The sequence below is a fragment of the Pipistrellus kuhlii genome, unplaced genomic scaffold, assembly GCF_014108245.1.
Source record: "Pipistrellus kuhlii isolate mPipKuh1 unplaced genomic scaffold, mPipKuh1.p scaffold_m20_p_27, whole genome shotgun sequence".
Taxonomy (NCBI): domain Eukaryota; kingdom Metazoa; phylum Chordata; class Mammalia; order Chiroptera; family Vespertilionidae; genus Pipistrellus; species Pipistrellus kuhlii.
The window spans coordinates 5,788,706-5,809,746 of record NW_023425526.1 but is presented as its reverse complement, the minus strand read 5'-3'; the positions used below and the strand labels follow the sequence as shown (position 1 = coordinate 5,809,746).

The window sequence follows — 21,041 nt, the reverse complement described above, 5'->3', positions numbered from 1 at the left end:
CTGAGTTCGCTTTCCATCTAGGATCCAAACCCTGCCCAGCCCCACAGTGGTTTTTAGAGCAGGCGGCCCGCAGGTCGGAGGAGGCACGTTCTGGGGGTCCTGGCACTGCCGGACCCAGAACACGCCCGCATGGCAGCAGCACATGGAACCACTACAGAGGGCTGTACAGCCATGTTCATCTAGTCATCGTGTGGACGGGAACTGAGTCCCCAGTGCAGCACGTCTCTCCGAGGCCGTCTCTGGTTTTCAGGTTTCCATGTGTCTGAGTGAGTATAAAACCTCATTACTTTAGCGGCTTGTATTTAACTTCAGAATAAAATGCTGTGGTTTTAAAGTAACAGCCAGGCTATGCCTAAGCTTCTGAGAAACCTATCAGAGTTTTCCTTGCACAGCTTGGCTGGCCGCTGCCTTCCGGTGCAGCCGCCTGGCGAGCTGGTCACTCCAGGGGCGGCCTCTGCACGCCCAGGGCGCTCCCAGGCACAGCCCTGCAGAGGGGTCACATGTCGGCGCTGAGGAAAAGCCCCTTTCCCTGTGGCTGGACTGGAGAGGACAATCCTCACTTACACTCCAACTGCCTCTGTCATAAAAATCGGAGTTTCCCCACATCCGAGTTCTAAACCTACAGAAATACTTCACCGCTTTGCTATAATAAGTAACAAAGCCATAAAAATAAGTGCTAGAACCTTACCCCCAATTCTCTGTGGTGGGGCGAAAGCAGGACTTTAGCCCAGTGGGCTGGTCGAGAAGATGGACGTGGGTCGTTTGTGGAGGACAGAGAGGGAGCACCTACATGATGTCATTAGTGACCGCTGTGGCCCAAGCAGTCGGTGCCCACAGTGCCTTCCTCCGAGCCATGCGAGCCCCGGGCCCTCGCCCCTTGGGCACTGATCTTGGAATGGCAGCCGTCTAGGCCCTGGAAGAGGCTCACCAACCCGTGTCCATGGAGAAAAACAGCTCTTCCGTTCACAGGTGTGACAGCAAAATAAAGGAAATGACCTTCCACACCAGGCAATGAAGAACTAAGTCCCCCGACAAGGCGTGACGCCTGCCACTGATTCTGACCAGTGTCAGGGCTCAGTGCCCCGCTGGGGAGGTCCAGTCCAATAAGAGGAGAGATGGCCCCTAGTAAAGTGTTTTCCTCTCATCAAAACCAGCCCGTCTCAGAGCTCCTTTCTCTGCCTCCACGAGGAACTGCACTCGGTACTTCCGGAATGCGACGAGGTCTGGCCTCACCGGGGCCGCGGTCAGTCTCCAGGGCCGAGGCTGGCCTCTGACTCTGAAGCGGGTCCCGGGTGGAACCAGCACCCACGACCCTGTTCTGACTTGAGGACGTGGCAGACCGGCTTTCAGCAACTCCTTCCATGTCCAGGGGCCGGCAGTGGAAAAGCCCTCTTCGCTCAGTGGACAGGCACGGTCCCAACTGCCCGCAGTCTGCTTTTATTGAGGAGGGAGCCGGGCCCCTGCCTTCCCGCACAGCTTCCTGTCCCCTCCCCGCTCTCCTCTCCCGATGGACTCTGATCATCCACAGGCCTGGGCGGCGGAAGCCGGAGGCTGGCCTGGAGGAGCCCGCCTGGAAATATCTTTTCACCACTCACCCCTCCTTCCCAATGCACCCTCCGGCCTGGCCTCTGTCCCCATCCCACCTCGGGTCGGGTTCGCCGGCTGTCCAAATGCTTCTATTCACTTTTTAACCGGCCGCTGCCGTCCCCGCCATAGCGAGGTCTGTGCAGCAGCATTACGGAAACAGCCGCCAGCGCCAACGCGGCCCCCAGGCTGGGGGGGCCACAAGGACTGAACTCCTGGGCGACTCCGGAGAGGAGGGGGGCCACCACCCGGCCCACGGCCGTCACGGACTGCCCCAGGCCTATGAGGGCGCCCCCGGCCCGGGCCCCGCCGGCGGCCAGCTGGAGGTCCGTGATGCACGTCCTGCCCACGGCCGTGGAGAAGGCCAGCAGCAGGGCGGGGACCGCGGCGGCGCCCGCAGTGGGAGCGGTGGCGAAGAGCAGCAGCAGCAGGCAGGTGAGCGCGCTGGAGTGCAGCAGCAGCCGCGGGCAGTCGTGCCGGTACAGCCGCAGGAGCGGCCCCAGGGCCAGGCCGGCCAGGGCCCCCAGGGCGCTGCAGCTGCTGATGAGGTGGCCCGTCACCTTGGGCCGCACCCCGAAGCGCTCCTCCAGGGCCAGGACGAAGTTGCTGTGGTACAGCATGACGGCCAGCGCCATCAGCAGGCGCACCAGGAGCACGTCCCCCATCTCCGAGGTCACCAGGCTCCGCAGGCGCTGCAGCGCGGCCGCGCCCTCCGCCCAGGGCCCTCGGGCCCCTGCGCCCTCCTCACCCTCCAGGCCGGGCCCTGGGCTGGCTTCTGGTCCAGCACGGCCCGTCTTCCCTGAAGGGGCACGGCTTTCCCCCAGCCTCAGGCCGCTCCTTGTGCTCCGGATGCTGGCTTCACTCCATGGACACAGCCACACGAGACCTGTGGAAACAGGTGTTACAGGGGGCTGACATCATGGTCACACTCGCCTCCCACGGGGACAGCAATGACTGGCTTAGGTCTCTGCTGCAGCTTTTGTTAGCGGATTTACTCATCTGTATTCTCGAATCCAGCTTTTGACCATTCCCACAGCCACTTCTACTCCTATTAATATCAGAATCTGCAATTCACCTTAAGGGAAAATCTATGCCTAAGTAATACTATTTTCCCCAGATCAAAAGCCGATGAAGGTTTCCTATTTGCCACCATTTCATATCTAAGTTCTCAGGCTTTATATTTAAGTTCCTCCCTCACTACTTTGCTGATTCTCTGACTATCCTCCATCTGACCACCCACCCCACACTGAATAGTCATGCTTCTACATGCTGAATCCGTGCTGGCTACGACATTCACACACAAGGCCAGGCCTGTACAATCCCTGTCCCCCAGGAACTTAAACCTGAGGGGGGCGGACACGCAAAAGGCAATTCCACTGCATGGTCAGCGCTATGCTTGGGGGGTGGAGGGGTGGAACCCCCACTCCCAGCCCTGCAGGGAGTGGCCGGGGTTCCAGCAACAATGGCCATTGGGAAGCACCTGCTTGGATCTGTGCTTTTGCCAGTCACATGTCGCAACCTCTGGGGGCACCATTCCCATCGCCCACGCCGCCCTTACCCAGCAGCTCTGTCCCTGCTCGGCTGATGCCCTCTGCCCCCAGGGGACAGGCTGGTCTGGCCTCCGCTGTATGATCCCGCCAATGACTTCGTGCCAACCCTGCCTGAGTTTTCTGAAAACTGAACTGGAGCTGTCACCTAGGACAGTTTCCTAACTCATCCCTATGGCTGCAGTCCTTTGGCACAAGTCCCACCAGCTGGGTCGCCGGTCAGGGCTGTTTCCCGCTGGCCCCAAGCTACACCATCCTCCAGCCACAGTATGTGGCCAGAACTAGCCAGGCACTAGTTTAGGCCAGAAAGCTGATCACGTGAGACAGCAGGCCTGGACTTCAGACTTCTCCCTCGCTCTTATGTATGTCAGTTAGTTCCCTGGGACAGCTCTCAGAATCCTGATAAGAAATGAAGAAGTGTTGCTAATGGACTGGAAGAGAAGTACAAATAATAATAATAAAAGGATAATGATGACAGCAACTGGCATCTACTGAGTGGTTACCATGTAGGGAAGGGGGTAAACTGCTTCTGCGACAACCTTGACTCGTTCTCATGACTGTGCCCAATCCCTCAGACTGGAGCCCGAGTTCTTACCCCAAGAAAACAAGTCATTGTGAGGGATGTGAAAGACCAGAGCAAGGACTGACATTAGTAAGCCCCTGAACTTTGCTTCTCGAGGCTGACATACCAACCCAGCATGGAATTCATCACTCAGCCTGAAGTCTTCAAAATGGATATCAGGGAAAGTAGAACATAATTAGATTTAGGACAACTGAACAGCATGAACCCTTTGTTAAGAAAGCTGTTTATCTAAGGGTTGCCCTGCTCCAGTCTCTGGGCAAAGAGGTTCCTCCTCTCGGCTTTAAGCAGCTGGCTGAGCACCCATGGGGCTCCTATCCAGCATGCCTTCTTTTATTCATCAACTATCACTGAACATCGGCTACCTGTGCCTGTCCTCTCTGGGCTCTGAGCAAATACAAGCTCCTGTGGAGTTGACTTTCTAATTGTGTGTATTGGGGGAAGGGGAGAAAATACATTAGTCATATGATTTCAGAAGAGCTATAAACAAATACAGTTATTTTAGACATCATCAAAGAAAGCTTCTCTGAGGAAGCAAACCGTTTAAATGTGATGATGACAAGAAAGAGCCAGAGAAGAAACGTGCGGAGAACTCTGCAGGTGGAGGAAAGAGCACGTGGCAATGCCCTCCTGTGGAGTAAGCCTGTTTGTGTGAGGGCGACCAGGAAGCCGAGTGGGGAAGCACCTGGGGGGAGCCGTGCCTCAATAGGAAGAGCCGTGGAGGGGGGGGAGGGGGGTCTGTTTTTCATTTCTGAATAATGAACTGACCAACTCTAAGAAAAATAATTATTATAAGGAGATAAAAGCAGGTAGATCAGTCAGTATGAATGAGTAAACCAGTCTTTTCATTATTAAACAGCAACTTACCAGCATTGAGAATGAAGACAGAGAAACAGATGAAGCACGTTAGACAAAATCCACCGTCCAGTTCACTAAGATAGCCACCGACCACGGGGCCCAAGATGAAGCCCACACTAGACGCTGTGTTTAACTGTCCAATGGCTAATGGTCGCTCCTTCTCTGGAACCAGGTCAGAAAGCATGGCCCTTGAAATGGAGAGGGTATGTTTAAAAATACCTGCAAGGAGACAAGTAACAGATTCTGTAACATTTTCCACATTAAAAGAAGGGGCTTCACCTTTATCCCTGATGGGGGTCCCTTCCATCTTCTTTGAACCTCTAAGACCACATGTTCCAGCTGCCACGATGGACTCTGGTTAGCCCACCATCCTGGCTGGCCACCTTGTCTCTGGCAACCAGGCTCCTGAATCCTCAGCTTCCCACCCACCTCCCATCAGGACATCCCAGTGTCTCCAGCCATCTCTGTGGTCCAAGTACAATTCACGGTGGCTTCTATACAGAAAGTTATCCTTCATCATTCACAAACTCAAAGAACAAACATTGCCTGCATGCCTACTGTATGTCCAGCACGAACCCTGACCCTGAGGGTGATGCAAGGAACAGAAAGGCAGGAAAAAGACAAATAACCTGTCCTCACAGAGCCTCCAGATCTCTGGAAGAATGAGAGGGAGTGAGTAAAAACCTAAAGATATGATGCCACCACTGATTTTCTACTAGCAAGAGGCTTATGAAACTGTTGATTATACAAATTGAAAGCTGTGATACTTTACTGATGTATTTGACTTGTATGCACCCACACATTGAACAAACACACGCATAAACAGAATTATGATGACACAGTTTGCCCACTAATTTTATCAAGACACTAGAGGCCCGGTGCAGGAAATTCGGGAGGGGGGGTCCCCTCAGCCCAGCCTGCAACCTTTCCGATCTGCGACCCAGCGGCTCCTCCTGCTGAGGCATGGCTCCCTTGCAGGTGCAACCCCTTCCCAGTGATTTCTTTGTTCCACTTTCCCTCTGACTGCCGGTTCAGGCCCAGGGTTGGGCCTAAACCGGCAGTCAGATATCCCCCTCACAATCCAGGACCACTGGCTTCTAACTGTTCACCTGCCTGCCTGCCTAATTGCCCCTAACTGGGCCCCCTGTTAGCTTGGTCACCCAAATGCCCCCCTGCCAGTCCAGTTGCTCCCAATTGCCCCGTCCCACCACTGCCACTGGCCAGTTGCCCCTAACTGCCCAACCACCAGCCTGATTGCCCCTTACTGCTCCCCCTGCCGGTCTGGTCACACCTAACTGCCTACCCCCCTGCTGGCCTGGTCGCCCCTTATTGCCCCCCTGCCAGCCTGGTCACACCAACTGCCCCCCCCTCCCCAGGTCGCCCCATGCAGCCTGCTGCTCAGTGGTTTGGTTGTCCCTCACTAACCCCCTTGCTGGCCTGGGCGCCCCACACAGCCTGTTCAGGGGTCCATTTGGTTCAATGGTCACTTGGGCTTTTGTTATTATAGAAAGTAGGTCCTACTAACTAATGTTGCAGGCAGGTCTGCCTGATTGCTCCTGACCGTGATGGAACACGGTGGTCTCCAGGGATCTCCCTGAAGGAAGCAGCTGCATATCACTGCTCAACCAGGTTGGCTGACATTATCATCATCATCCTCCACATGAATCTCTACACATTTTGTAACAAGTTTATAGGTGGTATTGTACAGGGGGAATTGTCACCCGCCCCACCATTCCTGTGACTGTGAATACGGACTCTGACTAAGATGTAGCTTGTAGATGAACAGCGTGTTTGTGTAAGAATCCTAGTAACTAACCTCAGAGGATGCAGACTCCGATCTCAAGTCATCCCAGTTCTGGGAGATTTGCTGACCTTCAGCCATAGAACCAGATGACACAGACTCAGGATGACGAAGACCAGGATGATGCCCACCAGTCCATCACGTGACCAGTTTCAAGGTCTTTATCAGGATGGACTGTGCTGGCCTGCACACAGAGCTTTTCAACCCCTTCCCCGTGATTTCTTTGTTCCCTTTCCCTCTCCTTCCTCATAAAAACCTCTGGCTGCACTGAGATGTTGCAATGGGTTTTGTGACAAGAGTTCCCCATCTTATCAGGTGTCTAGCAGTTGAATACATAAACCACTTTCCTTTTTCAGCAGCACATCTCACAAATTTGGCTTTCGTGGCAGCAGGTGGTCAAGTCTTAGTTCCAGTTACACTATTTATCTCTCATCTGTTCCTTCTGAATTCTGAACAGCCTTACCAGTGAAGGTGGAGTGTATTATACTGCACAAGGACACACTGCCACCCAAACCAAGAACATAAAATGACTGGGACACCAGGTGCATGGAAACCGCTGTCAGCTGGGTTTTGTGTGTGTGCAACAGTGGTGCTTGTTAGGATGACTGATCACGTTTAGAACAAAGGCATTCATAAAGCATTTTCTTAAATAAACAACAGCAGCAAACAGCGTGGGTTTTGGAGGGTGAATAGAGGTGACTTGTCCACCAGAGTAGCAGAACCTGGCAGTGCTCTCATGAGGAAGGTGAGAAACTCAGGGCTCTAGTCACCAAAAAGGCAAGGAGGGAATTAAGAGTAACTACCTTCCCAGCATCTCAACACTCAGCACTCACAGGTAGTGTTTCAAAGAATGGAAAACTATTTTAATGATGGACAAAACAAAAGCTATTTCAAAATGGAAGAAACATGCCGAAACCGGTTTGGCTCAATGGATAGAGCGTCGGCTTGGGGACTGAAAGGTCCCGGGGTTCGATTCCAGTCAAGGGCATGTACCTTGGTTGCAGGCATATCCCCAGTAGGGGGTGTGCAAGAGGCAGCTGATCGATGACTCTCTCTCATCGATGTTTCTAACTATCCCTCTTTCTTCCTCTCTGTACAAAATCAATAAAATATATATATTTCAAAATGGAAGAAACATTCAGGAGCAGTCTGGAACAAAACTAACCACTGAGCCACTACATCATAACCCTAACATCCCTCCACAAAGCCACGGCCAGCTTCACAGAAGGCAGCAGGAAAGCTAGAGTGGTCAGGATCAATTTGAAGTCAGGAAGCCCAACTTCAAAACTATAAGCTCGCTGAGGGACAGAATAGTAGTCACAGTGCTGGTCAAAGACACTGAACAAGTCATCCTCATTGAGAGAGATCAATGGGAAGGAACAAGGCTCCCTGCAGAGAGAGCTGTGCCCTCTGACAGACACGGCACTGGTTCCTGCTCTAGCACGCACGAGGTCTGATGCCCTGGACAAGTCAGCAGAGCCTGACTGATGGTGGTGTTACAGCTCTAATTTTATCGCCATTATGCCCTCTATGCAAGCTCTAATCAAAGGGGCATTGGCAAGCAGGGACAGGTTTTCTCTATGCATTTACATATAAGTGACTTATTTTGAAGGAAAACACACACAGGGGTAAGAACTCACCCACAGAGACTCTGGCGAGGACAAACAGGAACATGTTGGTGGATACTCCAAGAATGAGGTAACCCAGGGCACTGCAGAGAATGCACACCAGCAAGGAGAACCGTCGTCCAATCACATCACTCCAGCAGCCCTGAGGAAGCAAGAACACAAACAGTCCTTTGATTCACTGTAAAATCACCACCTTAGAAATGCCCCCAAATGCAAACCAGGGGAGAGAGCAGGGCACTGGGGCTAAGATCCTCAGGTGCTTAATTCCATTATGCCATTTGTCAGAGTATTTTCTTTGGTCTTTAACAAGTTGAGTGGAGGATACAACATAGATCGTGCGCGCTCGCTCGCTCGCTCTCTCTCTCTCTCTCTCTCTCTCTCTAAATCCTCAGCCAAGGATATGCTTCACTGATTTTTAGAGAGGGAGGGTGAGGGGAGAGAGAGAGAGAGACATCAATCATCTGCCTCCCGTTTGAGCCCTAAATGGGGACCAAACCTGCAACCTGCTGATTGGTTGCATCCTGCACACTCCAGAGCGGGGTTTGAACCTGCAGCCCAGGTACATGCCCGTCATCAGGATTTGAACCCATGACCCTTCAGTGGGGGTGCTCTAACTGCCCAGACACACCAGCCAAGGCCATCTTTATCTTCATTATCACTTTACACACCTCAATTCATCAGAAGCAATATTCAATTTAGAAATTTAGGAAATACTAAAAAACAAATTAATATAAAATTGCTTCACAATCCCCAAATCTACAAATGGTATTTCTAACAAAATATAGCATACTGTATTTTGTAACTTGCTTTTCCACTTAACAATACATCTTGAACATTATTCCATGCCATTAAAAATTTGTATCTCCCCCCCCTTTTTTTTCCTTTCTTAAGAGCATCTATATTCTAAGATCATGACAACCTTGGATTTTATCATTAACTTTTTTGGTCTGTTAATCCTCACCTGAGGATATTTTTCCCATTGCTTTTCTGAGAGTGGAAGGAAGGGATTGCTAAGGGGGTGGGGGAACCTGAGAGAGAAATGTCAATGTAAGAGACACGCCTGGTTGCTTCCCACACATGCCCTGACTAAGGGTGGGGAGTGAACCTGAAACCCAGGCATGTATCCTTGACGAGGAATCGAACCTGCAACCCTCTGGTATGCGGGCAACACAGGCCAGGGCCTATTAATCTTGTCAGCCCATAGGACTTACATGTACTGCAAAATGATTCCCACAGTAAATGTAATTAACACCCATTGTCTTAAATAGACGTAAATAAAATGAAAAAATGTTCTTTCCTTGTGATGACAACTTTTAGAATTTACTCGTAACCACTTTCAAATATGTCAGTCAGCAATGTTAAGCAGAGGCATCACGCTGCACAGTACCTCCTAGTACTTACTTATATGGGAAGTGTGTACCTTTTGAACACCTTCACTCAATTTGCTCCCCTTGCCTTTGGTTATCACAAATCTGACCTGTTAGAAATCTCATTCAGATTTTTTAGATTCAGCACAGGAGATCATACAGTAGCTGTCTACCTCGTCTTCCTGAGTTAGCAGAGTGCCCTTAGGCCCAGCCATGTGGTGACAGATGGCAGGATTCCCCTTTGCATGACCAACAGCATCCACTGCGCACATACAGACATCTGCTTTATCCATTCATCTCTTGATGGACCAAAGCTGTGTCCATGTCTGGGCTGCTATCAATATAGCTACAGTGAACAGGGGGTGCAGGGACCTCACTTCCTTTGGATATGCACGTAGAATTGCTGGATCACATACGTGTTCTTTTTTAATTTCTTGAGCAACCTCCATAGGGTCTCCACAGTGGCTGCACCAGTCTGCATTCCCAGCAGCAGTGCATGAGGGTTTCTTTTCTCCACATCTTCGTCGTCATTTATCTTGTCTGAAGTCACAGCCATCCCAACAGGTGTGAGAGATGCCTCACTGCAGTTTTGATTTGTATTCCCCTAATGATTAGTGATGTTGAACACATTTACCATTTACCGAGATCCTTTGCCAACTTCTTAATTGGATTATTTCTTTTTCTGCTATTCAGTTGTGTAAGGTCTTTATATATCTGAATATTAATCCTTAGCAGATATATAGTTTGCAAATATTTTTTCCACTCCAGTGGCCTTTTCCGTCATGATTGTTTGAGGCTTTGAAGCTTGATATGGAGTTTGGGGGGGGGTGCGGGGAGGGTCAGATGCCTCAGGAGCAAAGCGCCGCCTTCCCAGCTCATCCGTCACTTCCCTGTGATCGAACCATCTCCACAGCAATGGCTAACCCAAAACACACCTCCTACAGCTAGAGGCCCTGCCTTCAGAGATGCAGCCGGAGCACTGGCGAGGCCTCTGAGAAAGTTCTCTAGAGTGGGCAGGGTACTGGCAGTCTCCTCTTCCTCCTTTCCTCTCCTGCTGAGGCCCTATTCACCATGCAGGAGGCGAGCTGCTGCTAGTAAGGAAGCTGGGTAAGACGATGCACGGTCTCCAGCAGCTCCTCAGGCTCCTGCCAGCCTGGGCAGCCAGCGGCACGCTCTCATCTTTCTACGCTGCAAGTGCCGTGCAGACTGACACACGCCTGACTGAGGAGCCCGGCCCGGCTACAGCACTGCCATACTGAGCCAGTTTAGATACCAAGGTTGTGGGCCAGGCTTTGTTTGTAAGAAATGTCAGCATAAAATCACTGAACGCTCAGAGCCACAGAGCACTGCCGGAGAAAGGTCAAGGGCAGGGCTCCGGCCACGTGGCCTGGCACTGGCTGGAAGGTGGTCCACAGCCTCCTGCTTCTTTACCCCTCAGGCTGCCAATGACCCCGCCCTCGCCAAGGAGCCGCCACACCCACACCGACACCGACACCAACACCAACACCAACACCAACAGGGAGCCTGCCTCTCTGCCTTGCCAGCAGCAGCCACCTCTGTCCTGCCCTTCCCCCACTTTTACATTTATGTTTATATTTTTCTAAAAAAAAAACATGCAAAAGATCTTTTTACAGAGGACAGATGTGTTTATAAAAATTCTAAAATACTGTCAACTTCTTCCCTAGCTCACTGCAGTGGACTGAGGATTCTCCACTTCCCTCCTGTGTCCGCGGCCCTGCGCTTGGTGTCTGGGTGCGACCTGAGCTCTTACCATTCCACATGCCACGGGCCCTGCTCCTCTCTGCAAATTAGGAAAAATAACAGTATCTGCCGTGGGGAGTCTCCCCCCGCACTGGCCCGGCGCTCTATGTGAGATCAGTCCTGAAGGCCGCAGGAGCTCAGGAGGCTGGCGGAGCGTCAGGGCTGAATGAAACCAAGCGCTCAGCACAGGTCGGATAGGGAGTTAGTACTTGAGAGACGCGTCATTTTTATTAAAATAGATATATTAAAATTAGTCAAATCTGACACATTCTTTTCTTTTTAAATTAAAATATTTCTAAGAACTTATTAAAATTTTATGAAAGCACTGGTTGACAAGAAAATGTTTATTTGGTATTCCACGTGAATGGTTTCTAAGGAGTTTCTCTATAGACATCACAGCTAGAAGGTTTATGGTATGTGCCTTGTATTATAAGTGCAGATATGGTAAAGCAAAGGCTTACTTGGAAAAGAGGCTGGGCCTCGGCTGTGATAAAATCTGTCACCACTGCTCCCACTTGCCAGTGCTCAGAGGAGCGCTCCTTCACTCAGACCAGTGGTTGGCAAACTGCGGCTCGTGAGCCACATGCGGCTCTTTGGCCCCTTGAGTTTTTAGTAAAGGCCAGCTTAGGAGCACCCTAATTAAGTTAATAACAATGTGCCTACCTATATAGTTTAAGTTAAAAAATTTGGCTCTCAAAAGAAATTTCAATGGTACTGTTGATATTTGGCTCTGTAGACTGAGTTTGCCGACCACTGACTCAGATCATCAGAGCCCAGCAGGAGGCGCTGGCTGGAGGCTCACACACTAGCAAGTGTGTGGGCAGTGAGTTTCCAAGCAGAAAGAGAAGCCCTTTGCCAAGCATAGGCAAATGCTTTCTCAGGGACCTGCTGCCCTGACAGTGAGCGCACCTCCTCCTGTGCAACCTGAGGCTGGGTATCCTTTACTTTTTTGGATCTTTAAGGCCAAGACTGTTAGGGAGAAAAGAACCCAGGCTTACAGCGTGGGTACAAGATGAGTCACTTTGTCAAATTATCTCACATTTGTGTTTGTGAGCCTTAATTTCCTCCTGTGTAATAAAGGGAGATAAATACTTTGCTGGGTCATTGTAAAGGTCAAATGAGAATAAAATTATTATTGTTACACAAATTTAATCTATGAAAGACTTCAAAATAAGATAAACCAGGGAGTAGCTATTTATTTACCAAAGAGTTCATTACACAACCTGACCAAATTTCTTCTCTCTTAAACACATTTACGTGTAAGCCGCTCTGGGGAAGCAGCCCACCTGCGTGCTCACTAACCAAGGCCCCGCTGGCCAGCCGTGGGCTAGCCTGGCAGTTCTGCCTGGCCCTCCCGGACCCCTGGACACCGGCTAGGACCCAGCGGCAGCGTGCAGGTCAGGAAGGAGAAGGGGAGGCTCGGCTCAGAATTCCAAATTTCAAGCAGCGAGTGGTCCATGGGAGTGACAGTGCAGCTCTGGCTACTTCCACCCACGCTGTGGGCAGACATGACCTCCAAAGGGCTCCTGTCTGCACACTTCAGTTTTAGAATTAATAAACCACGCAGTTCAAGATGCACAACTTCAAACAGAACCCTAGAGGCATGGCTGGATTTGATTATTGTCAATTAACTGAAACAAATGCTAAACTTGGTAATAACCATTCTCTTTCCCAGTCAAAGGTCAGCAGGGAATCATGGGAAGGACATGGCACAGTGGGCTCTGTTCTGACTCAAGGTGCTCCTTCCAGAAGCCATCGCTCTGATACACGGAGGCCCAACGAGAAAGGGAGTGACTGAAGGGACCTTCTGATCTAACGCTGGGATCTCCCAATCATTGGCACACCCACTTTGGAAGCCCAGCCCCGATTCTGCAGCCGCTGGGCTGGGTACACTCAGAGGGTGTGAGCCTGCTGGCCAGCGCGTTGCCAGATGGAAGGTAACTTACCACGGGGGTGCTAGACAAGAGCTGCAAGATGCCATAGGAGGAGCCTGCAAAACATCAACACCAAGAGCAAGATCAGCCAAGATCAGCCAACCCTCGCAGAACTGACAATGGGTAACAATGCACACAAATTAACAGAAAAACATCAGGAAAAAAAGGTCATTTCAAAAAAGAAATACCCCCACAATGTTTTTCAATTGGAAGAGTATAAGTAATCTAATTAGTAATAAAAGGTCTTCAAAATAAAATGAAAGTAAACAGAAGAGAGACTACAGGCAAGTTCCCTTAGGACCTTGAGACAGTCCTTCCTCTGTGTGAGGTTTTCGGAGACAAAGCAGAGCCGAGGGGAGCAGAGCCCAGCCTGCATCCACCACGTCTCAGCACATGCACACACCTTTGCTCGCGGTGCTTTCATTTTATAAAGAATGTAGTTCACACAGTGCTTTGCCCTCCATTATATCCATAACATGTCTCGTAAATAAAACCCTTGTGCTGCCGGCTGGTCCAGTATAATTCCAGATCCCTTTCTGAGGGAATACAACGCTGGCAGGGGCAGGGCTTACTGAACATGCGTCCCAAACTGTCCCCAAACACCTGCTTATGGAGCTTGTGAATGATCTGGGACTGAAGCCTTAATTTGTCATTCATCAGCCAGTCCAAAGCCTGCTAGGTCCTGCCTCTCTGAACATCAGTGACGCCGGATGGAGCTTGGCGTGCGGGTGGGAACTCCTCACAGCACTCTAACGTGCTGGTGCTGGTGCTGGTGCGGGGAGTTCGCAACTGACCTGGAAGGCTTGTCCCCCCTCCCCTTTCTGCACGTCTCAAAGCTTCTCAGAACATCGGAGGTCTAGGAAAAGATGAATGATGTATTCTGAGAATCCATTTCATAGCATTTTTCATTTACTTTAGGGTAGCATTGAGCTCGGAGGCTGATTTGCTTTCAGACACTCAGTGCAGGGATGTAAGGCGCCCGCTCTGAAAATGTGCAGTGCACTCACTCACCTGCTATCCCAGCCACAGTGGGACTCGCTCCAAGAGACTTGACGTGAAGGCCCAATAGAGGCACCACCATGCTGACACCAAACAAGTCCTGAACGACAGAGCACCGATTAACTCCAACAAGTCTGGTGTTTTTAAAGTGGCGATCCTAACTATACACTGATTTTCCAATTAGGACCGCTATCTAAAACTGAGTAAATAAGAAATCCTAAGTGCATTCCCTATACTATACTCATCAGATCCAAGTTATCCGGGATCCAAATACAATGTGCTGTAGCAGAGGCGGCCTGCAAATGTGCGGGCCACTCTGACCTAGAATCCATGGTAACTTCAGCGCCTCTGTAAATGATCTTTAATATTCCAGAAGGATGTGCTGCCAGTGTCCCTCCAATAAAAAAACAAGACAATTTTGTGAGCAATAAAGCGAGAAAGGGGGTAGGGTGATATGTGTTTCTGGACAAAGCAGCTTGTACCTAATGACACACGTTTCCTCCTGCAGCTGGGGAAGGTACTGACCGTGGCTTACAGCCTAACAAGGTAACGCTGAAAAGGACGTCGCAGTGAAGTGAAGGCCACACTCTGCAGCTACATCATGGAGGGAGCGTGCGCTCTGAGGTCGGACAGACAGTTCTCAGCTCCAGTCCTCCACTTACTAAGCAGCCTGAGGCCTTGGGAAGTTATGTAAGGCTACCAAGCATGCTGCTGTCACCGGCCTGGCAGAAACACGATGCACATGAGAGGCAGCGGCTGAGAAAGCTGACACACAACACAAGCTCAAACACTTTCTCTTCAGTTCTGAGAATGAGTATTGATCCTTCTTTGTTAACAGATGGTTAATTTTCCCTTTAAATGTCACTCTCATTCCTACTTCACTGGGTTACTTGCTACAACTGATTTAGGAGAAAAAAATACACACATAGCACATACAGTGTCTTTCATAGTCAACCTGAGTATCTTTTCTGGTAACTCTAAACAGAAATACTTGACAAAGTTGTGTGTTTTTTCAGCCAATAATTCATCTCTCGCTCCGTCTCTCTTGGTAGCAGTACATCCATCTAATTATAGAAACATAAACTTCCCATACCCTTTTCAGTGTTTTCCCCACGGTTACAGCTATAGATAGTCATGTAAATATAATATCCAGTGACCTTAAACAGCTCATAAACCTACACTCCCAGAACTATGGCGCACTGTTTTGGTTTAAGATTGCAGCAGTGCTCCCTTATCGTTGGGGGATGCGCCCCAAGAGGGCATGAAAGCAGAGTGCCCACACCAAATGTGTTCTCCTATCCATGCATTCCTACGACCAAGTTTAATTTCTAGGTCAGGCCTGGTAAGAGGGGAAAACAGTAACTGTAGAGCAGAACAATGATAACAACACATTGTAATAAACCTACAAACTTCTGAAGGCTGTGCCCACCCGCTTCCTGTGCTGCCTGGGACACAGTGCCTGTGTGAGGAGCTGGAGTGAGGCGGGATGAGGCGTTGTGACAGCACTGGCTGCCGTGACAGTGACTCAACACAGCACTGTGTCCATCCTGGTACCCGAGAAGGCTACCAAGTGATTGACGGAAAGGTGGTGTCCAGCGTGGACCACAGGGCGATGGGACACTTCGCAGCCGGGCCTGGACTAAGGGGGCAGCGGGAGATTTTAAATGGCGCGCAACTTACGTCTGGATTTCCCCACGTAAGTTTTTGGACCAATGTTGACCACAGGTAACTGAAATCATGGAAAACAAAGCTGCCAGGAAGGAAACACTAATGTACTTAGCATTTCTTTTGAGTCCAAGCCAACTTTTGGGGAAGGGCTTTACTGTCAGCTTTGTTCCATCAGCCTACTGATATTTTATATCATTTAAAAGACTCAAATACATTTTCTGGATCTTTAATTCAAGGAAACTCAACTATCCAGCAAGTATATTATCCCAAAAAATTCCCAGTTCTGTTTGTATCTAATATTGGAATGGTTATTCTAAATAAGGGCTGGGAGAAATATTTCAGTAGGTAGCCAACATCTATGGAAGACAGATATAAAAACATAGACTCATAAGCAATATAGGTGATGAGTATTGTTTTAGTATTTGTGAGGATTATCTTGCCCCAAAGAGGCTGGCTGTAGCTCCTTCCTCCGAGGAAGCTCTGCCCTCAAACTGTCTCCTAGTTTAACCGAAAAGGGACTTCCAAGTTGGGACCTGGGAACCAGGTGAGAGGGCCATGTAACCCTTCCGCAGAACATCTACATGTCAATGCAGACTGAGGGGTACGTTACAGGTTACAGCGTTTTGGGGTCTTTTGAAAATGAATTCTCACCTGACTAAAGGTGATGGAATGAGATACAGCTCTCCCAGGCACCGGGAGGGGAGAAGAGACTGAAATCGTAGGTCCTGGCAGCATCTTAGCGTGCTGACCACGAAGGACCTCCTCGTCTTAGGCTTCCTCTCCACACCAACTGAAACCTACACACGGAAAGCCGGAAACGGAGCATTTGCACCAACGAATTCTTTAACTTATTCATTTCCTCTCCCAATTGGAAATCATTTCCCCAAAGTCTTAGGGGTCTTCTCATCTCTGTATTAAAAACCGTAACTGAGATATGTATAATATTCCTTAGCTGTTACCTAACACAGGCATTAGGTGCTGCAAGTTGCATATATTTTGTTAACAAAACTTTCCATTTAAAAAAAATCCCGACCTGAAGATTCTCTTGCGTTATTAAAATTAAACTTTTACACCAGGTCTGTCAGATTAGGCTCGCCATGAGGACAGCATATGAGGAGCTCTGACTGCAAAGCTGAACCCCAAGGCCAATCATAGGAACACTCTCAAACTAGGTTTAATTCTAGGTCATGTTGGCTTCCAAAATTCTCTGAATTCCGGTGTGGACTTTCTGGATGAGGGTCCAGATGCTGTCCACCTGGCAGACCCAGATGGGCATGCCATCGGAGGCAGGGCTGCAGTAGCTTGGGGCCCCCTTCTTCTACCAGAGGTGGATGGCGGCCAACCACTCACACTCAATGGTTTTGGATTTTCGGTGACTGGATTGGTAAAAGGAAGAGGAACCTGCATCCTCAGGCTCAACTAAGAAAGAAACTAGGCCTTAACCGGTTTTCTCAGTGGATAGAGCATCGGCCTTTGGACTGAAGGGTCCCAGGTTCGATTCCGGTCAAGGACATACCTTGGTTGTGGGCACATCCCAGTTAGGGATGTGTAGGAGGCAACTGATTAATGTTTCTCTCTCATTCAATGTTTCTTTCTTTCTTTTAATATTTTTTATTGATATTTTTTACAGAGAGGAAGAGAGAGGGATAGAGAGTTAGAAACATCGATGAGAGACAATCATCCATCAGCTGTCTCTTGCATAATACCCCCTACTGGGGATGTGCCTGCAACCAAGGTACATGCCCTTGACCGGAATCGAACTGGGGACCCTTCAGTCCACGGGCTGACGCTCTATCCACTGAGCCAAACCGGTTTCGGCTCAATGTTTCTCTCAATCTGTAAAATGTTTCCCTTCCTCTCTGTAAAAAATCAATAAATTAAAAAAAGAGAAAAAAAAGAAAAAAAGAAAGTCAGAAGAAGTGCCAGGCTCTGAACTCAAGGGCTTTAAGCATGGGGTGGCTGCAATCTTAGTGGGAGGCTGGGATCCCTCGGAAAAGCTGCCGTCCCTGACCGGCTCTCAGCCTGTGCTTACAGCAATAAGGGAAATATGCTTTCATTGCCTTACAGCTCTCATTCCACAGTAAGCCTTTTGGGGGTGGACAGCTTGCACTGATGAGGGGAGGCAGACTGCCTCCAGCTCCTCAGCCAGCTAAGTGGGACTCAGGTGCTAACTCAAGCGAGGCACCCTTTAGTGGTCAAGACAGTTTGGGGCCCAAAAGGGAAAATCCTCCTGGGTCTCTGCCCAAGCTGGATTAGCTCACAACCAGACAACTGGACCAGGTCTACACTTGGAAACAGGAGTGAAAAGGTGGGCCCAGCTTCCTACAGAGAGTGGTCCACAAACCTCCAGCACAAGCTTCCCAGCAAGGCGGTGAGTCCTCCCAGGCACGGGTTGTATGTACAGCAATGGGAGCTCCACACTAACACACAGCCGGAGTCCAAAATCCCATGAATAATAAATGAGCGGGTGGACGAATGAATTTACTCACCACATACTCAGCTTCCTAAGCTTTCCATTAGACATGAAATTGTTAACTGTGCTATTAAACCCCCCCCACACACACACACACAATGACAAAGCCCTGCACCCCACAGCATATAAAGTTTGTCCACAGGGAGAAGTGTAGACTCACTGTGACTTGCATTTTTAACATTCCAGTGTACCAGGAACCCTAATGAAAATGGCCAAGTGGGGTCATCAACAGCAACCCCCGGACCACAGCAGCCATGCCAGGGGGCTCTGCCAAGCTGGCCCAGGAGAGCCTGCCCTCCACTGGCACGCCTGCACCGCCATGCCACCAACACCTGGGATCTAGCCATCAGGGTGGGCCAGGCCGGGTGGGTGGAGGCTCCGGCCATGAGCGGTGGGGTAAGTCCAGAATGCAGGCGGCGATGGGGCACCGGAGGCGCCACCGGGAGGACTCGGTTGGCAGCCGGGCTGAGCCTCGCGGGGCAGGCAGCTGCCAGGCGGAGCGGGAACAGTAATCAGCCGGTAGGGAAGGTCACCGGGGGCGGGCCTCACAGGGTGACTGCCCCAGGGTGACCTCTTCCTCTCCGGCCCGTCACTGGTCACAGGTTCGGCCTCCCTGACTCTCCTATCTGGCCACAGGTCAGACCGCCTCCCGACCTTTCCTCCCCGGGCAGGGGCTACTCGTTAGAATAAACGTGTGAGTCTCAGGTTTGAGTCTTGCTCTGAAGTTTTTCTCGGCCCAAGCGCCAGGTCAGGGTCTCACACCGGCGCCCTGAGGTCACCCACCGCCCGGAGCGCCCCTCCCGGCTCAGCGCCGCCGCCGCCGGCCCGGCCCGGCCCGCACTCACCAGGAAGCCCACCAGGCAGAGGCAGCGCAGGAACGGGGCGGCCTGCAGCGCGCCGGGCCCAGCCCCCGCCCCGGGCTCCGGCCGCTCGGCCTCGGCCCCCGGCCCGGGCTCCGGGCGCCGGGCCCCGGCCCCCGGCCGCTCGGCCTCGGCGTCCGCGGGGCCTTCCTGAGGGCGAGCCCAGGACGCGGAGGCCCGCAGCTCCATGCGGACAGGACCGGGGCGCGGACCCGCGAGCCCGCGAGCAGCGCTCACAGCCCCGCCCCCAGCGGCCGCGGCCGGCGTGCGCCTGCGCAGAGGCGCTGCGGCCGGGCTCAGGGGGCGTGGCTGGCCGGGCCGGGCTCAGGGGGCGTGGCTGGCAGGCTGAGCTCAGGGGGCGTGGCTGGCCGGGCCGGGCTCAGGGGGCGTGGCTGGCAGGCCGGGCTCAGGGGGCGTGGCAGGCCAGGCTGAGCTCAGGGGGCGTGGCTGGCAGGCCGGGCTCAGGGGGCGTGGCAGGCCAGGCTGAGCTCAGGGGGCGTGGCTGGCAGGCCGGGCTCAGGGGGCGCGGCTGGCCGGGCCGGGCTCAGGGGGCGTGGCTGGCCGGGCCGGGCTGGAGTGGACTCCTCTCCGTGTGCGGAGGCCCCGGTGGCCAGTTTGTGTGATGGTGTTTATGATGCCGTTTCCTGGGGGTAAACATCCTTAATGTCCCGGCGTTCGGAGGCGGGGTGGGAGTTGTGATAAGCTCCAGCTCGGAGGATGGGGTTGTCTATGACAGTGTCTAAACTTGTAGAAGTTTTACAGGAGTTTGAGTCCAATTTTGAGGACACACCTAGAAGCAAAATCTCAATGGATTTGAGAAAAAGCCTTGCCACATGGCAATATTGCAGTTTATTTTGCCCATTACAATCAAAGGAGATGTAAGGAAGGTGCATGAAATAAATCCACTGGTGGTGAGTTAAGGAAGCCAGGAGAATGTGTGTGTGGGGCGGGGTGTGTGTGTGTGTGTGTCTCTAGGATTGGATAAAAAGTGCAATGGAGACACTCCAGTTAGGAATTTATGATCTGATCAGCCAGTGTGGTTACTTTTGGTCGAGCTTGTCAGGCCTGCCATGCTTTTGTGATTTCCACATCTGGGGTAGATGCCTTGAAAGGGGATGCTAGTGTTCTTCCAGACCTATCAAACTGCCTACCTGCTTACTAGACAAATAACTGGGTTAGACGCTCAGAGTGCTCCAGGGAGCAGACAGTCACTAATGACCAGGGAGGACATTGCTGGCAACAAAATACTGGAAAGACTCTGCTAACATATAACCAGCACAGACCTTGGAGGTCTTTGGCCTCTGGGAAGTGCCTTACAGTCAGTTGACTGCGGAAGGAAATACTCAAGTCTGGTGTACAAATAGATCTGCGTAATATTCCGGTATCACTTAATATCACTAGTTTGACATAGGGGTGGCTCTGAAGGATAGTGGTGAAGGAAAATCTTACCATTGATTGGAACTCCAAGTGGTATTTTGGTTGTTCACTTTGTCTGGAGAGGTGGCCAAAAATAAATTACATTATTCATGGCCAGTACCTAACAGTATAGGACTCTCTTTCACGGCCCGCGTAGAAAGAGTTCCAATTCAGGGTTCAGCTTCTGGAGAAGGGCCGCACACAAATGAAAAGAGACTTGAAGAATTCAATTTGGCGATTTGGGGGACCAGGCGGTAGTCCAACTCTTGTGGGAGAACTACTACTGCTCTGGCCCTGCCATCCCCTTCTATTGAGGCTTTGGGGAAAACATCTTAACATAAACAGAAATTTACATGTAGCCCCTGGGCAGGAAATAACAGAAACTTACACAGGACAAATAAGGTAGATTCTGCTTCAGCTAACATAATCTCAACTAAAGGTTAGAGCAATTAAGGTTGTTGACCAGCCTTCCTGGCTTCAAGTCAACATCTTTTTCAGTGAAACTTTTTTGGTTTCCAGCATCTCCCCTGTTTTCTTTCCTTAAATAGTTCTGCATATGTAGACT

At 50.9% G+C, this 21,041-nt stretch overlaps 1 protein-coding gene across 4 annotated transcripts; it reads right to left on the bottom strand.

The window, feature by feature from the left end:
• Positions 1 to 784: 784 nt before the first annotated feature.
• On the bottom strand, positions 785 to 19,285 carry MFSD9 (major facilitator superfamily domain containing 9). Of its 4 annotated transcripts, XM_045587284.1 has the most exons (7): positions 19,172 to 19,285; positions 19,046 to 19,088; positions 14,072 to 14,159; positions 13,073 to 13,116; positions 8,011 to 8,140; positions 4,579 to 4,788; positions 785 to 2,470 (listed from the first exon to the last, which is right to left on the bottom strand). In XM_045587284.1, the coding sequence occupies exons 3-7, from the start codon at positions 14,139 to 14,141 to the stop codon at positions 1,677 to 1,679; spliced, it is 1,248 nt and encodes a 415-aa protein (XP_045443240.1). In that variant the 5' UTR covers positions 14,142 to 14,159; positions 19,046 to 19,088; positions 19,172 to 19,285; the 3' UTR covers positions 785 to 1,676. The 4 variants fall into 4 exon arrangements, with proteins under 4 accessions (XP_045443240.1, XP_036309910.1, XP_045443238.1 ...); XM_036454017.2 differs by lacking the exon at positions 19,172 to 19,285 and having other exon boundaries at positions 19,046 to 19,165; XM_045587282.1 differs by lacking the exons at positions 19,046 to 19,088; positions 19,172 to 19,285 and adding an exon at positions 16,379 to 16,500.
• Between the last annotated feature and the right edge of the window lie 1,756 nt (positions 19,286 to 21,041).

Bases quoted from the DNA above. Each gene is read 5' to 3' on its own strand.
- MFSD9 (XM_045587282.1), bottom strand. From the start codon at position 16,462: ATGCTGCCAGGACCTACGATTTCAGTCTCTTCTCCCCTCCCGGTGCCT. The intron at 14,160-16,378 runs GTGAGAATTCAT...TCTGTCGTTCAG, and splicing joins ATTCCATCACCTTTAGTCAG to GACTTGTTTGGTGTCAGCAT. The intron at 4,789-8,010 runs GTGAGTTCTTAC...GTCTCCTTGCAG, and splicing joins CCTCGCCAGAGTCTCTGTGG to GTATTTTTAAACATACCCTC.